The following is a 17,701-nucleotide window of genomic DNA, read 5'->3' as shown; positions in this document are numbered from 1 at the left end:
CAAATGCTCTTTGATTTATTTCAGAAAATTGTAAATAATTCAACCGATTTTCTCTTTCAAAGAGCTCTTGTTTCTTGTCTTGATAAGTTACATATATTTTTTCTTTATTTATTGTCATAATTTAATGTTTAGGGTTTCATTTAATTTTTCGACCTTTTTTGTTAATTCTTTTATTTCAGAATTTTCTTCTTTAATCTTTAACTTTGATAAACTTAAAGGGCTATTAATTTTAGATTCTCTTATTTGAAAATTTGATGAAACTAATTTTTCTGATGGTTCTTTTAATAATAGAACTGGGTTTTCAATAGCTTTATATTTTGGTATTTCTGTTTTTACAATTTTCTGAAATAATTCATCAACATAAATTCTTTCTCTGTTTTTAAATCTATACATACTAGAATTCAGGAGGAAACATCACTGACGTGGAATTTTTTTGGATTTTTGAGTTTTCTTTAAAATAAAAAATAGAAAGCACATGGTCTGAGTCAAAGAAAGTGGTTTCCTTTCACATCAGTCTCAGTTCCAATCTTGTGTTTCTCTTCTTCACTTCACAAACCACTCCAGCCAAGGGTTTCCGATCAAAGAATCAAGAACCCTCCAATTGTATTAGGTACCCAAAAATGGCATCACACTCACCAACCCGTTTCTGTTTCTCTCTCATTGTTCTCTGTGCAGTCTTCATCTTGGGAGCTAACGGAGCCTCACCGTCCCACTCGCACAACGCTGCCCCAGCCCCCGCCGTGGATTGCTCCTCCCTGGTTCTAACCATGGCGGATTGCTTGTCCTTCGTCACCAATGGCAGCACCACCACCAAGCCGGAAGGTAACTGCTGCTCCGGGCTCAAATCGGTTCTGAAAACGGCGCCTCAGTGTCTGTGTGAAGCCTTCAAGAGCAGCGCTCAGTTTGGCGTCGTTCTCAATGTCACCAAGGCCCTCGCTCTCCCCGCTGCATGCAAAGTCTCCGCCCCTTCCGCTTCCAACTGTGGATGTCAGTCAAATTATAACTTCCTTCTTCCTGTTTTCGAATCTTCTCTCAGATAAAGTTTTCATTTTTATGTGACTTTTTTTTGTTTATTTTTTGCAGTGTCTGAAACACCTGCCGCCGCTCCTGGTATGTTTCTTTCTCACGTATAATCCATTTTTTATTTTAGATTCTTAGCAGCATTTTATGGAATATGGATTTGTGGGATTTAATTGAAATTTGATTCGATTTGTAAAATGAAAAGAAGTTTGGGAGGGATCACATGCTTAGACATATATAAAAGGAGCCATACCTGATTTTGTAGTTTTATTATTATTTTTTTTTTGTTGTTAATTTTTCACGGACTGTGGATAATGGAAAATTAAACGTGAATTTTTTTTTCCTCTATAGTGTTTTCATTCTATATGCTCTACATGCGTTCTGATTTTTGGGTACCTAATACAATTGGAACTATCTACCAATTAAAAACAGAGAGACACTTTGGTATATCTACCAATTAAATGATATACAGATGTGTGTGCAAAATGATATATATGTATCTATGTTATACTACTTATTTAATAGTAGCATTTATCTGTTTGTGTTGATGTTTGTTTTACTTTTTATTCAAACTGCAGTGTATCTAACAGGACTTCTAATGGAGGTAGAAGAAGCAGAAGAAATGTAAGTCTTCTGGATGCTTACCTTTTTTGAGAAAAAAATGAAGATTTGATTAAAATGAGGGTTTTCTAAATTTGAATTGAATGGATTTGCTTTTTTCAGAGTTTGGAATCAACTAGCACCTTTGGGGGAAGCAGGTGGAAGAAGAAGCAGCAGCTGAGAGTCACCAGCCAAAAACCATTCAAGCTAAGAACTGAGGTAATGCCTATTCTGATGCAACAAATTGATTGATTGAATCAATTTTCCATTGATTTTTGAATTGGATAATAACATAGATACTGTAATTCAATGCAGGAAAGGGGGAAGGTGAAAGAGGAAGAATTTGTGAAGAAGATACATGAAATGATGACAGAGGAAGAGAAGCAAAGGATACCAATAGCCCAAGGGCTTCCATGGACAACAGATGAACCTGAGGTGCCCATTTTGCTCTCAAAATCTTGTGTTCAGTTCACAACTCATACTTTTTCCATTTCAGTGACATGCTTGCATTTGCTGTATAGACTGTATTGAGTTACTCAACTATCTTCTGTGCTAATATTTCAGTGTTTGGTAAAGCCTCCTGTCAAAGAAATCACACAGCCGATTGACCTGCAGCTTCACAGTGATGTGCGGGCAATGGATCGTGCTGAGTTTGATCATCAGGTACCAACTCTTATTTTCATTTTGTTTAATTTTGCTTCATTAAGTGTAATATTGTGTCATGAGCAGCATCATTGTAAATTCTGGATCCATATTTCATAGATTTGTTGCTACTGCAAGCATCTTTCATTTTTAGAAAAATACTAATCGGTAGACAATAGAACACTGTTTGATAAATGTTGAACCATTCATGAATCATGTAGGTTGCAGAAAAATTGAGTTTGATAGAGCAGTACAAATTGGAGAAGGAGAGGCAACAAAAGGTACTATATTACTATTCAGATAACTCCTGTGCTAATCTACCATTGACATCATCGCCATCCCCTACGGTGCTGCCGTTACCGACTTACCGGCGCCGCAATGGGCTTCTTCCTTTATTGTTCTGAGATCACTAATCGTTATGATCCCCACCCACAGTCCTAACCGTAGCTACTCGAATGCATCGTCTGAGAGCACAATGATGGCGACGACGCCGGTGGGATTCTGGGGACTCTGAACGAGTGACGCTCTTTGGAACCTCAAGAACCTGGTTGATACATTCTCCTCCTCCTCCGAGATCAACCGGCGCACCCTCATGTACGGATCTTTTCGAACTCTGCTTCTGAATTTTTTTTATCTTTTTTTAATTTAGGGTTTTCAGCTGCGTTTTCTTTGGCCAGGCTTTGCGCTGTTTTATTTTATAAAAGTTAACTTATATCAAGGCTAATAATTGTCAGTTGCATCCTGATTCCATTGAATTGGTTTCGTTTCTTATGGGAGTTGCTAATTCATTTAGTTCTATTTTGTGTTTGAATCCTATATTTCGTCAATTTTCTATTTCTTTAATAAGTTGATGTTGCGCTTTATAAACTGATAGAGTGATAGAATCATAAATGCTCTTTGCAAAACTCATCAATTTTTGTGTGGAAGGTTTTTCATTAAGCATAAAGCTGTTGAGTGATGTTTGTTGTTTTATAATGCTTCAGGTATTTTTGTCTCTTTCATTTGATGAAGATCTTGGGATGTAATTGCAGTGATTTCGCACAGAAGCCTCAAGGAGGATCAGGTAATACAGACACCTCAGCCCCATTTTGATTTCTATTTACTCAGAAGTTTGATATTTTTGCTGTTGTTTTCTTCTGTATTGGATATGTATTCTTTGATTGGTATCTATATGATGTGGATATGTTTGGGTTAATATGTTATTTGACGTGTTATATAATTCACCAATAGTAATATTTGATATGAAGTTTTGGTTGCAATGAGTTCGAAGGACACAAAAAATAATAATGGATAATTATGAACACGTGGAAATCAGAATCTTAGGAGTGTAAGGAACAACATAATATTTCTGTATGAATTTATTTAGAAACACATTTAGGTCTGCACATCAATTTGATTCATTAAGTGCGTGCTTAGTTTTTAAACTTTAGGGGATCATTTAAAATGTTTCAGGAATTTTTTAATTGAAAGTTGCTTTAATTTGAGCTTGCAACGGAGATGATGGCTGAGTGATTGATATTGTCCTTGGTTTTAACAGCTGGAGTACTTGGAGGAGAGGAGGATTAAGGATCTTGTGAAGAAGCACTCGGATATGAATGCTGGGTTGGGTAGTTTTGCTGTAGCTATTCAATCTCCAAAGTTATGGGTCATGAACGTTGTGCCTACCATAGCTGAGAAAAGTACCCTGGGGGTCATATATGAGCGCGGCTTGATTGGCATTTATCATGATTGGTATCGCTTTCTAGCTTCTTTCTCGGGTTATATATATTGCATCTTTTCGTTTAATGTTGAAATATATGATATAGCTGTATGAATCTTATACTATTAGTTGGATTCCTTATTTATGTTTGTATTTTTCAAATTCAGGTGTGAAGCCTTTTCAACATATCCAAGGACATATGATCTCATTCATGCCAATGGCCTCTTTAGTCTGTACAAGGATAAGTAAGTGTTTGTTCGGTCAAACCACTATTCAACATATTCAACGAAGGAAATAAAGAAATGAGGAAGACAGAAAAATAGCTATGGCTTCTGATTCTTCACCCATCAACAATGGTAGGTAGCTCTCTTCTTCTTCTTCTCTTTGGTCTTCTTTCCATTTTGTAATATTTTGTATTTTATTTTTTATTTAAACCTTTTTGGTTTCAGGTCCTTCATCTCCAACAATTCCCCTTCAAGCTCAACCGGCAACACCTTCTCCTCCCTTGGCGATGCTTCTCGCCGCAATCATCGTCGTTGAACTCTTCCATGACATCCGCCTTCGATACCCCGCCAGTGCATTGTTCCCGGTTTGCCGCAGCCACTGATGCTCCACCTACTCCAATGTGATTCAGAGGCTCCTGAAGGATTATTCTCCGGTAGAGAAATTTTCGATTCCGACACAAAGTTTCATGAGTTTTGTGAGGAGTTTTATCAATCTGTGAAGAACAAGGGAGTGGCAAATTCGGGGATTGATGAGGCTGAAAGTTGAAGACCAAGGTATGGTGGGTTAATTCTATCATTGATTTCCTTTTATGATCTTTTCCTTTTATTCAAAATCAATATCTCTGGAGCTTTATATTTCTATACAAAAAATTAACAGAAAATAGCTAACAATTTTTTTTGGGTTAACTGCATTTTCTTTTCTCTACCAATTGAATCTAATTTGCTATGGTTATTGTAGCTTGTGTTTTGCTTTTACATAAATATTAGGAATTATGTTGGATTATTTATCAGAGGTATTACTATATTAATCATTCTTGCATGGCTTTATATCAAGAATTATGAGGAACCTATTAGTTTTCTTTCAAATGCCTTCTCTGACATCGATATCAATTATCAATATCTATTATTAGATACTAGAGATTACAGATTAAATACAGTTGGATATAAGTTTTGTGTCTTGGAAGGCAATTTTCTTTTATTTAAGTGAAAGAGCTAAATCAGATCATGGGTTAAAGGTCATTTCATTTATTTAAATATGCTAATATATCACATTAATTGAGATAAGTATATATGAATAGTGTACTTTCCTCTTGAATGAGAATGAGAATATCATACCCAGTATCTCATCAGCTATGGCTAAGTGAATAGCCTTTTGAAATTTTTAGTGGTTGATTGCTGTGAAATTTAGGATGAAGTCATTCTTAGGGTAACTGTTTATTCTCAGTGCTCAGAAGTGTTTATGTAGAGTTGTCAAATATAGTCTAGGAGGTTAGGACAGTTAAGGTAGGTAGTTTTTCTCTATAAATACAAGTTCATTTTGATAGAAAGTAACCTTGAAAATTGTGTAGTTGATGTGATTGGTTAGGTACACGTTTGTTGAATTTTATTATTGTTATGGTCTTTGGTGTGAGACAGAATTCTTTTCATGTGATTTCAAGCATGTATGCTATTTATTAGGTTATGCAAAGTTGTTTTAGATGCATTAGGAGAATGTCTTCATTCATTCTTTTCATATTGTACTTCACTTTTCCTCTCTCTGTTTGACTGAGAAAAGAGTTTCATCCTTCTCTTCTCCTCATTTTTATAAAAATATTAAAGAAGAATGTAATATGGTTCTGTCATATTCTCCTATTGTTTTTCTTTAATTTCAGATCCCTCTTTGTAATTTTATTCAATTTCTTGAAATTTCATTATGTTTTGGTGCTTTGGGATCTGTATTCGGGAGCCATGCATAGATGACTTTGTGATTCCCACAATTTCATTGATTTATTGCTACAATCATGTGATTTTGATATGAATGTGGTTTATATGTTCATTTTCATTTATGAATAATGTAGTTCCTTCATATCATCATATGTTCTACTATCTATCTGTTCAAAATCAGTTCTTTTATATATCCTATGTTTTTCTTGATAATTATGGTTGGATTAGGATTATTGTTATAAGGTTATTGGTTTTGCACATTGTCATGCTGATATCATTAGTATATATGTATTATGGTGTTTAGGGTATAAGTTTCTTAGTTAATTCAGTTTCTCATTTTATAGTTCATTGGTCAGTTTTGAGTGGTAATTAGACGAATTTGGTGTTCTTTTATTCTTAGTAATTTGGAATTAATAGCTGTGATGGGAGTTGGTTTTTGTCAAAGTGCTCATCAAATTATAGTTAATTCAATTTCTCATTTTATACTTCATTGATCAGTTTTGAGTGGTAATTAGACAAATTTAATGGTTCTTTTTTAGTAATTTAGATCTAATAGTTGTGATGGGAGTTGATTTTTGTTAAAGTGCTCATCAAATCATAGTATGTATAGATTGTTTCTCAATCAGTTCTAGGGAGGTGAGGTTGTATTTTTATTATTATATGCTTCAAATTGTTGAAAATATAATGTGAATTCCATTCTTCTGAAGTTATGATGGGATGTTAGTTTGAATGATGTTATTTGTGATCTCATCTTATTCTTTTATACATGATTCTGATGTCAGTCAAAGTTGTTGCTTCCTCATTTTATTTTGTCAGTTTCGAAGTTATGATGGGATGTTGGTTTTTGAATTTTTTTTCAAAAACAAAAAATGGATTGGATGTGGTTAGGTGAGGAAAGTGATTCTCTTCCCTGTTTTTCAGTGTACCCTCACATGAAAAGTCAGATTTTGGTGGTTTGGTGGGAGAAATGACATCATCTTCTATAACAAATAGTACTATCTTTTATTATTCTATCAAAAAAGTTATTTGGTTAATGAGAGTAGGTATCGTTACTTGTGACTAACTCCCCTTTGTCATTTGTTGCAAATCAATCCCATCAGCAAGTACTTTCATGGCCTCTCTGGTTATAGGTTTTCTTTCAAAAAGGAAAAACATTCCCCTTCTACAAATCACGTCAGATCTCCTTCTCTTCATTCTTCGGATGGATGATTATCAGCCTTCTGCATATTCGATTGGTAGGTGTTGATTGCTGTCAAATTTTCGATGATGTGATGGTCATTCATACTGTTTTGCCTCATAATCAGTGCTCATCCTTCTTTCAAAGTGAGTGTTATATACACAATGATCTTTTATTTTTCCTCCATGGTTCAAATTTTTTAATTTAAATCCTGAATTGGTTTCATTTCTTTGTCTATAAATTGGATCCTAAGTTTCACAAGTCTGCTGCATTATTTTCATGCTTTAAGAGTATTCTGAAAAGCCTTTCTACTTATTCTGATTTTATTTTCTGAAAGTCAAGGTTACAAGTGTATGCAGTGAGAAAACAAGTTATACTCATTCATTCTCATTCATTCTCTTCAAATGAACTTATGGAGGTTCTTTGATTTCTTTTTTTATTTTTGGGTTATATATAACTGAAGTGGTGTCTAAGAAGGAAGTACTATTTTATTCGAAATACCATTATAGTGAACATTAGTTGGTTCTAAATTTCTTTAGCTTGGTTAAAATTTCATAAAATGTCTCAATCTTATGCTACTGCAAGATTATATAGAAAAAATTATTTAAAGAGAAAGAGAGGACAACAAGTTGAAGATAGAAGAGGTCAGTTTTGCTATATTCACTTTTGGGTTTTTTTGAAAGAAATTAAAATTTACATCTTTTCATTACAAATGCTTTTTACTATTATAAAATCGGTGTTCAATTAATATTATTGGTTGGATTTCTATGCTTTATTGTTTGATGTTGTTCCTACTTCTAATATTTCTCTTATTTTAAGTTCAAATATATTGGTATGTGGTATTTATTAACCTACCTGTTTAATTTTTTTGTTCTTTCCATAGTTTTAATTTTACATTTAAAGTTCTTTTTTTTAGGGGGATCAATTATTTTGCAAGATACTCCAATTATTAATGCCAATTTCATATTATCAGGTATGAGTTTATTGTTTTAAATTTTCTAATTTCTTCGTTAACTTAGAAAGTATAGTTATTATTTACATTATTTTTTCAATTATTTTAAAATATAAAAAGGACTCTTTTCTAATCATTGTTATCATGTTTATATTTTTTGTCTATTTATTTTGGTTTATATATTTTATTATTGAATTAATTTTTTTTTTTTTTTTTTATGTTGTTTATTATGCATTTAGTTATTATTAACTTCATAATTCATGATTGTCTGTTTAAATATCTTTGACGTGTATATCTTTATATTTAATTTATTTATAATAAGTTTTTTTTGTTTCATAATAAAAACCCAAATCAAGATGACTCTGAAATATATGATCCTACTGTAAATTCTTGGAATGAGCTTCGGTCTCCTGTTGATCATCCACTTTTTTCACAAAGTGAAGTTCAAGGTATTTCAGTATACTTATAATTGATTTATTTATGGAGTTTGCATTTTTCGTATTAATTTAGATATAATCTACTCATTCAGTATATTTAGTCACGTTATGTTCCTTTTATAATTTTAATATTCTGGTCGTAATAAAATTTATATGACATTTTTTTACCAAATATAATATGAAAAAAATAGTATTCATTGATTTTAAATACTTTCAATACAAGTGTCTCAAATTTGGTTAGATTATTATTATTATTATCAAATATTTATATTTTCAATTTGTAGACAATGAGTATCCAGTGAATAATTTCTGAATCTTTAATTGTTTTACTGGTATATTTTCTTAAGTAAAAAAAATTAAGAAGCATTTAAGTCTTTATTTAATATAATTTTTTTACTTAGTTAAATTTGTAAGGATTTGTTTATTATTTAAATTTTTTATTCATTTTTGTAGGTTGTCTCGATATTGGTGACCCTGTGTATACTTGTCTATATTGTGGTGCGTCGTTTTGGTTACTAGAGCGGCTTGAAAAACAGTCAAGAATTAATCAGCCTCTTTTTACACTTTGTTGTTTTCAAGGAAAAATTCAATTACCGTATCTTCAGAAAGCTCCAGATTTATTATATAATTTGATTCATGGTCATGATAGTAAGTCTTTACAGTTTCAGAAGAAAATTCGGTATTATAATAGTATGTTTGCTTTCACTTCTCTTGGTGGTAAAGTAATAGACTCAGTGAATGATGGAACTGGCCCACCACAATTCATCATAAGTGGTCAAAATTATCATAGGATTGGAAGTTTATTACCTCAGGCTGGTCAAGTTCCGAAATTTGCCCAATTATACATATATGACACAGAACATGAGTTAACGCATAGAGAAGGAATATTTGGGTAAGGTCAATTCTTACAAAAATTTGTTATGATTGTTTGTAATTTTAATTTGTTTCTTTTATTTTCAATTTCATTTTTAGTTGGTAAGATCCTAATATGGATGTAATTTTGATTATTATAATCAAAATGTTTGTATCCTATTGTTTAAATATTGTTGTTAAGATTCATTCTAATTATAAAAAATGCATGTTTCTTCATTTTAAGTAAAATTACTTAGTAATATTGTGTTACTATTTTTTTTAATTATAGGCAAAGTTCAAATATAGATAGACAGCTGATAATTGATTTGATCCAAATGATTGATCAACACAATCCTATAGCACAATCATTTAGAAGAGTGAGGGAATTCCATGAGAATCACCCGTCTGAGATGTTTTCTTTGAAATTGTTTAGTCAAAGAGAACGTGATCGAAGAGTTTATAATTATCCTTCGTGCGATGAAGTTGCTGCTTTGGTTGTTGGTGATTTTGATTCTTCTGATACTGGTCGTGATGTCATTGTTAAATCTGCAGCTGGCCAACTTCAAAGAATATATGAGACACATGCTTTATACTGGCCATTGCAATATCCCTTGCTTTTTCCTTACGGGGAAGATGGTTATCAATTGGGTATTCCTTATCGAGATATTCAAGATATAAATGTTGCAGGGAAAAGGACTAGAGTATCCATGCGAGAATTTATCTGTTTTCGTTTGCAAATGAGAGAGGATGAGGATAGCATTATTCATAAGTCTAGAAGATTGTTCCAACAGTTTGTTGTTGATTCATTCTCTATGATTGAGTCACAGAGGCTTTATGAAATCAGGAAAAAACAGAGCACAATTAGAGGAGAAGTCTTACAAGGTATTGAAGAAGCTATGCGACGCGGTGATACTGAAGCATCATCAATTGGTACTCGAGTGATTTTGCCTTCTTCCTTCACTGGTGGTAAACGTTACATGTTTAATAATTGCCAAGATGCTATGGCTATTTGTAAGCATTTTGGATATCCAGATCTATTTCTTACCCTTACTTGCAATCCTAACTGGCCTGAGTTTCAAAGATATACTAATCGTGATCAAGTTCCAATTGCTGATCGGCCAGACATTGCTTGCCGAGTCTTTCATGCTAAGATGAAGTGTCTTCTTAATGATCTTAAGAGTGGTGTTTTTTTTGGTCCTCTTAATGCAGGTATATCGAATATAGACAATTCTATATTGAATTTATGCTTATTTATAAAAATTTCTATATTTACCGACATTTTTTTACTATTTAGGTATGTATACAATTGAGTTTCAAAAAAGAGGTTTGCCACATGCACATATTCTACTTTGGCTTGATGGAAGGAATAGATTGCAGAATATTGAAATTGTTGATGAGTTAATTTGTGCGGAACTTCCTAATCCTATGAAGTTTCCACATTTGTATAGTGTGGTTAGTAAATACATGATTCATGGCCCTTGTGGTAGGGTAAGACCAACTTCTCCATGCATGAAAGATGGAAGATGCTCCAAGTTTTATCCGAAGCAGTTTGTTAATTATACGAGTTTTGATGAAGATGGTTATCCTATTTACAAGCGTCGAGATATTGGTGTTACAGTTAAAAGTCATGGTGTTGATCTTGATAATAGATTTGTTGTTCCATATAATCCATTATTGTTGATGAAGTACCAGGCTCATATTAATTTGGAATTTTGCAACAAGTCAAATGTTATAAAGTATCTTTTCAAGTACATTAACAAGGGTCCAGATCGTGTAACTGCAACTATTAGTCATTCAACTGAGACAACTCATTCTTTTGAAGTGGTTGATGAGATCAAACAGTATTATGATTGTCGGTATCTTTCACCTTGTGAATCTATGTGGAGAATTTTTGCATATGAAATTCATCATAGATGGCCACCTGTGCAAAGACTCAGATTTCATTTACCTAATCAGCAGCATGTTGTGTTCGATGATCATGATACTATTGGCTCTGTTTTAATAAGAAATAGAGATTTGATGACAATGTTTACTGCTTGGATGATGGCTAATCGAACATATGTTGAAGGACGAACACTAACATATGTTGAGTTCCCAAGTAAATTTGTTTATGATTTACAATCTCGACAGTGGAAACCAAGAAGAAGGGGATTTTCTATAGGAAGATTGAGTTTTGTTCATCCTTCAACTGGTGAGCTGTTCTATATGCGTATGCTTCTCAATGTGCAAAGAGGATGCACCAGTTTTCGAAGTATAAGGACTGTCAATTCTGTTTTATATGATACATTCCAAGAGGCATGTTCTGCTATGGGTTTTTTAATAGATGATAATGAGTTTGTCTTGGCCATTAATGAAGCGGCTGAGTTATCTTCTGGCGCCCAATTGAGAAAACTTTTTGTTTCATTGTTAATATCTGGTTCTGTCTCTAGGCCCGTTTTAGTTTGGAATCAAACTTGGAAATATTTATCTGATGATATCATTTATTACAGGCGAAGTGAGCTTCATTTTCCAGGTATTTACTTAATCTTTAGTTTATCTTTTTTATTTATAGGATTAAGAAAAACTCTTAACAATAAATAAATAGAAAATGATATGCAGAAAGTTTGGAATACATACATAGCATGATAGGAAAAATTTTCAAACAATACAAGTTTTTGATATCTTGATGAATTTACTAACTGAAAAAAAAATATATTGCAGGAATAACAATGACTGACGAAGAGTTACAAACATTTTGTCTAATAGAGATAGAGAAATTGCTACAGGCCAATGGAAAATCATTAAGAGATTTTGCTGGTATGCCGCTTCCTAATGTTAATTTGGTCTCGCAATTTAGTAATTCTTTGGTGTTGCGTGAATTAGAATATGACATTTCTGTGATGCTTGAAGAACACGATTCAAATTTTCCAAAGTTGAATGAAGAACAGAAGTCAATCTATGATAGGATTATACATTGTGTTACTAACAAGGAACACGGGTTGTTTTTCATTTATGGATTTGGTGGGACTGGAAAAACTTTTTTGTATAGACTCTTATCTGCCAAATTGCGTTCTCAAAGAAGAATTGTTATTAATGTTGCTTCAAGTGGAATTGCTTCATTATTGTTACCTGGTGGTAAGACAGCTCATTCTATGTTTGGTATCCCAATTGAATTGAATGAAGATACTATTTGTAGAATTCGAAAGATAGTCCTAAGGCTGATTTAATTCGACTTGCTGAGCTAATTATTTGGGATGAAGCTCCAATGACTAACAAGTTGGCATTTGAAGCTTTAGACAGAAGTTTTCGAGACATAATGACGTCGATTTCAGTGTCTAACAAAGATCTACCTTTTGGAGGAAAAATCATTGTTCTTGGAGGTGATTTTCGACAGGTTTTGCCTGTTATTCCTAAAGCTTCTCGTGCTGAGATTGTTATGGCATCAATCAATTCTTCAATTCTTTGGAAGCACTTTGAAGTGTTGACGTTGACAAAAAATATGCGGTTAGAAAGTGCTACAAATCAATCAAATCTGGAAGAATTGAAAAGGTTTTCCGATTGGATTCTTCAGATTGGAGAAGGGCGTATTGGGACAATAATTAACGAAAAGCTTTTAGTTCAAATTCCAAATGAGTTTCTGATTTTTCCTTCTGATAATCCAATTGATGATATTATAAATGCAATTTATCCTGACATATTTAGAAACTTTGATGATACTGGTTTTTTCCAAGACAGAGCCATATTAGCTCCAACAGTAGAGATTGTTGAAGAAATCAATGATCACATTGTTCAATTGCTACTTGGTACAGAAAAAGAGTATCTAAGTGCTGATTCTATATGTGGTAGTGATGCTTATTGTGACGTTGATGTTGATTGGATAAATACTGAGTTTTTGAATCAAATAAAATGTTCAGGGTTACCGAATCACTCATTGAAATTGAAGAAAGGTGTGCCTATTATTTTGTTGAGAAATATTGATCCAGCTGGTGGCTTATGCAATGGTACTCGCCTTATTGTTAGAGATCTAGGAACAAATGTGATTGGAGCTGAGATTGTCTCAGGGAGTCACATTGGAGATAAAGTTTTCATTTCTCGGATGAATTTAATTCCGAGTGACGCTGGGATACCTTTCAAATTTCAACGGAGACAATTTTCTATAAACTTGTGTTTTGCAATGACTATCAATAAGAGTCAAGGTCAAACTCTATCCAGTGTTGGACTGTTCTTGCGTCGACCGGTATTTTCTCATGGTCAACTCTATGTCGCTATTTCTCGAGTGAAGAGTAAAGATGGTTTAAGAATTTTGGTATCTGGCGAGGAAAATGATGATTCTACCTTAACTCATAATGTCGTATTTAAAGAAATATTTGATAAGATTTTATAATTTATTTTGTTTTGTTTTTATATTAATGTAATTTTATGTGGTGGTTATTTTTTGTAATGATACTGCTTTATTGTATTAAATATAAAGATAAATTAAAATGTTAACTTATTTTATATGATTCAGTTTATTCAAATACGTTTTAACAAATTATTTTTCTATTTACTAAATTGTATTTTTATGAAATTATCTTTAAAAAGTTTTTTAATTGGTAAAATATTTTTTTTAATATACTCTTAAATAATTTTTTATTTATTAAATTTTAATTTTACCAAAATTTCTTTAATAAAAATTATATTTTACTATTAATTTCCTAATATCAATGCACATTTTTTTAACATTAAATAAAATTTTTTTATCAATATTATATGTATAACAATTAATAATAATAATTAATGAACTAATAAATAATTAACAAAACAAATCCCTTCAAATCAATAACCCACTGATCCTGAAATCCTAAACCCACTCTTACATCCACATTATTGAAAAGAGAGAAGCCACTCTCCACCAATTATTATTACCGTTTTAATTTTGATTCTCTATCCGTTTCATTTTTCATTTATATTTTTGTGGTAAATTGCTAAAAGATAATTGAAAAACATTTTAGAATGTTATAGTATAATTTATTTACAATAAAAAAAGATAATTATAAAAAATAGCAAATTAATGGATTACATGTTTACATATAATCTTTTCACACTTTTTAAAATTGATCAAATTAAAAAAATTAAATGATTTTTGAATTTATGAAAAAAATTCATGAAATGTATATTACTAAATATACATTTTACTATTTTTCATCCTTTTCTTTTAATTTTTTTTTATCTTTTTTTCTTTTTTTCTTCTTCTATATTTTAATTTTTTATTTTTTTATTTTGTTTAATATACCTTTCAATCATTATTTTTTTTAATATGTATGCATTTTGTTATATATATTTTTTTGGTTATTTATAAATGTATAAAATAATATGCGCATTCTATTTTAACTAATTATATTTACTTATTCTAATTGAAATATCAAATTATTTATTTTTCATATCATGTATAAGACCGTGCAATTGCACGGGTCTTCACACTAGTATTATACTATGATGGCTATTTGTTAAAGTATAATTTATTGCATATGTAATTGAAAAAGGTTCATCGTCTTGTTCCATTAGATTCTTTCTATGAAATTTATAAGCCAAACTTATAGATCTTCCAAGGTTTTCAGTTGATAAAGGTATAACATATCCAAGATGGGCATTGAATTTAACATTTACGTTTGCCAAGTTTCCATGAACAATTCCAATTATTTGATCTATTGGGTCATCAGTAATTCTTTTATCACAGATTGCTAAGCTTATTGGTGAATTAATTCCTTTCATATATGTAGATTTGATTAAGACTTGTATAGTACTAATATGAATCCATCCAATTTTAGATCTTTTTTGTTGATCCTTAATTTTCTCAATCTGTTTACTCAATTCTTCATCATTTATCAAAGCTATTTCAAGTTCTCCATTGGCGGATTTTATCTTTATAGGGGCTTCAAGTTGAATTTTCCCATAGTATATTATATTTTTTCTATTAAAAACTTCTTTTAAAAGATTTTGTTTATTGAAATTTTCATTTGATTTGAGATTTAATTCTGTTTTTAGAACAGCCTGTCTTTCATTATCTAATAAAGCAGTTAATCTATAATAATCAGATTCTTCTGTTAATTCTAAGCTTTCTAAATAATTCATAACTAAGAAATTAGGATAAAGGCGTACCTTTCTGGAGAAAAACTTCCTTTATTTAGTATATTTTACATAAGATGTTTTTATCTCCAGAGGGGAGATTGTAGATACTAACTCCAGAGGGGAGTTTAGAATTGGTTTTTCCTAAGGGAATTCTTCTTCAAACTATAGAATCGCCTCGGCATCTTCCTCCTTGCTCTCCTAGCATATGAGTACTCTTAGCCTCCTGCTTTCTATGGTTTGATGATTTCTACAATTGCCTAAGCAACCTATTTATAATGGTTGGGTTTGATGGACAATTCCCATCCTTACCCTTCTTATGACGTCATTGCTTACGTCATTGTTTATTATCTTGCACCAGCTACATTGTTGGTGCTCTATGACCTAAGCGCTTACGTCATTATGCAATAATGTTGAGAGATGCTTCAGATGTGCTGTCCTCCTCTTTCATTATGTGGCCTTCAGATGCGTTGTCTCCTTCCTTTATCATGTGGGTTGATTCCGTTTCATTATTGCTTTCTTCAGATAACTCTGAGACACATAGCTGGCACTTGTGGTCTTCTCTGTCTTTTATCAAATAGCAGAGATTCCTCTTTATCCCTTCGGGGAGCTTTTCTAAGAGTCCAGATAAGTTGTAGAATGCTGATTCAAATTCCACTAAAAGTCTCATCTCTCTTTCTTCAATTTCATTCCTTTTACTGGACACAAGCAAAGTATTTCTGCTTTTATAATTGATTCTTGTGTGAGATTCTCTTGTTATCTTTTGAGTTCTTTCGAAGACCCTTGCTAGTGTGCTGGCTAGTATTCCTTCATGACTGTAGATTGTTAAATCTTGAACTTGATCAATTGGTTGAAAATTTCCTGGAAAGACGGACATGAAGATTACTTGATGTGCTGGAACCAAGCATTCTTCTTCTTCATTAAAAATAGGTTGACTATTCGTAAATTTTAGGGATATATCCCTTGGATTTACGTTGTCAATCATATTTTTAAATCTCTTTACTGCATCAATGAATCCTGCAGGAAACTCACTAATAATTTTCAAGTCATTAAAAATTAAAATTGTATCAATTAATCCATACTGGAAAAACTGATAGGTGTCAGATGGGGAAGCATCTGGAAATATAACCAGCTTTGTTAGCTGTTCTTTGGCAATAGGATAATATCCCAAGATTGCCCTTTTTTCTTCAGTCCAATTTAGGACTATGTTAAGGGTTTCTCTGAGATTTGATCTACAGACCCTTTTCTTTTCCTTGATTTCAACCCTTGTAGGAATGTTTCTTATTATTCCTGTTCTCTGGGTTTGAATTGGAGCTTTATCTGCTCTTTTTAGGGTTTGCTCTGGATGAAGAGCTTCATATTTCCTGAAAGATTCTTTTGCTTCTTCCAGTGTTAAAAACCCTCCTTTATGAATTATCCTTGATTGATGTGTAAATGGTGCTGCTTTTTCCCAGGCATCATATACTCCTTTCATGGGGCCATTATAAATTACATAATATTTTTTATCTTGGGTGGATTTTTTGATAATTTCAGCAATTGTTTTATTTTCTGGAATTTTTTCTTCACCTGATTTGTCCACCACGCTTGGCTGGCTGAACTCTGATGGTTTTGGTTGTTGTGTTGATTTCATTGTTTCGATGGCCTTCTTCAGGGATTGGATCTGTGTCCTTATTTGCTGACAATGCTTGCATTTTTCAAGTTCTTGTTCGTATTTCTGAATTTCTTGATCTAATGCGTTGTAGACGAACTCCATTCTCTTGTTAATGTATCTGCAATAACATTTTTGTCACCCTTAATATATTCAATTTTTATTGGATATTGTAACAAAAATAATTGCCATCTTACCAATCGTCCATGATTATAATCAACTTTTAAATTATATCGTATGAAACCTGTTAGATAACTTGAATCTGTTCTTAATGTAAATTCTCTGGGTAGTAAATCAATTTTCCATTTCTTAAGAGATTTAATTGCTGCTAGAGTTTCCTTTTCATGAGTGGTATATCTCCGTTCTGTTGGAGTAAAAGTCCCTGAAATATACCTGCAAAGTAATTCCTTTGGGGAATATTTAGAATCTAGTGATTCTTTTTCTTGTTCCAAACTTTTTATAGCTTTCTTAGCTTTTAGACATCCTGACCAGGTTATGTCTGAAGCATCTGTTTCTACTATTAAGTAGTCATTTTCTTCTGGAATATAAAGTTCTGGAAGTTTTTCACATAATTCTTTAATCCTTTGAATTTGCATACTGTCTTTTTCATCCCATTTCCATTCTTTTTAGTACTATTTTTGGAAATAAGTTTTTAGTGTATT

General features: G+C 32.1%; 3 protein-coding genes across 3 annotated transcripts; all 3 read left to right on the top strand.

The window, feature by feature from the left end:
• Nucleotides 1-620: 620 nt before the first annotated feature.
• LOC130939406 (non-specific lipid transfer protein GPI-anchored 31-like) lies at nucleotides 621-2,536 on the top strand. Its single transcript, XM_057867512.1, has 7 exons — nucleotides 621-987; nucleotides 1,084-1,110; nucleotides 1,599-1,644; nucleotides 1,744-1,839; nucleotides 1,936-2,055; nucleotides 2,185-2,283; nucleotides 2,484-2,536. Exons 1-4 carry the CDS (start codon nucleotides 621-623, stop codon nucleotides 1,799-1,801), a joined length of 498 nt encoding a protein of 165 aa, XP_057723495.1. The 3' UTR covers nucleotides 1,802-1,839; nucleotides 1,936-2,055; nucleotides 2,185-2,283; nucleotides 2,484-2,536.
• A 1,750-nt stretch (nucleotides 2,537-4,286) lies between these two features.
• On the top strand, nucleotides 4,287-12,513 carry LOC130939405 (uncharacterized). The gene is made up of 7 exons (XM_057867511.1): nucleotides 4,287-4,317; nucleotides 4,411-4,550; nucleotides 8,909-8,953; nucleotides 9,061-9,347; nucleotides 9,597-10,516; nucleotides 10,602-11,819; nucleotides 12,008-12,513. The coding sequence occupies exons 1-7, from the start codon at nucleotides 4,287-4,289 to the stop codon at nucleotides 12,511-12,513; spliced, it is 3,147 nt and encodes a 1,048-aa protein (XP_057723494.1).
• Nucleotides 12,514-12,602: 89 nt separating this feature from the next.
• LOC130939403 (uncharacterized) lies at nucleotides 12,603-13,670 on the top strand. Its single transcript, XM_057867510.1, has one exon. It carries the CDS (start codon nucleotides 12,603-12,605, stop codon nucleotides 13,668-13,670), a length of 1,068 nt encoding a protein of 355 aa, XP_057723493.1.
• The last annotated feature ends 4,031 nt before the right edge of the window (nucleotides 13,671-17,701 follow it).

Source organism: Arachis stenosperma, chromosome 7 (genome assembly GCF_014773155.1).
Source record: "Arachis stenosperma cultivar V10309 chromosome 7, arast.V10309.gnm1.PFL2, whole genome shotgun sequence".
NCBI lineage: Eukaryota > Viridiplantae > Streptophyta > Magnoliopsida > Fabales > Fabaceae > Arachis > Arachis stenosperma.
This window is presented reverse-complemented; position numbering and strand designations above follow the sequence as displayed.

What these genes read in the sequence shown, in the direction of transcription:
- LOC130939406 (XM_057867512.1), top strand. Translation starts at nt 621, where the DNA reads ATGGCATCACACTCACCAACCCGTTTCTGTTTCTCTCTCATTGTTCTC. An exon ending in TTCCGCTTCCAACTGTGGAT is followed by an intron (nt 988 to 1,083) that starts GTCAGTCAAATT and finishes TATTTTTTGCAG; the next exon opens with TGTCTGAAACACCTGCCGCC. An exon ending in GTAGAAGAAGCAGAAGAAAT is followed by an intron (nt 1,645 to 1,743) that starts GTAAGTCTTCTG and finishes TGCTTTTTTCAG; the next exon opens with AGTTTGGAATCAACTAGCAC.
- LOC130939405 (XM_057867511.1), top strand. Translation starts at nt 4,287, where the DNA reads ATGGCTTCTGATTCTTCACCCATCAACAATG. An exon ending in TTCTTCACCCATCAACAATG is followed by an intron (nt 4,318 to 4,410) that starts GTAGGTAGCTCT and finishes TTTTGGTTTCAG; the next exon opens with GTCCTTCATCTCCAACAATT. An exon ending in CCGCCAGTGCATTGTTCCCG is followed by an intron (nt 4,551 to 8,908) that starts GTTTGCCGCAGC and finishes TCATTTTTGTAG; the next exon opens with GTTGTCTCGATATTGGTGAC.
- LOC130939403 (XM_057867510.1), top strand. Translation starts at nt 12,603, where the DNA reads ATGACGTCGATTTCAGTGTCTAACAAAGATCTACCTTTTGGAGGAAAA.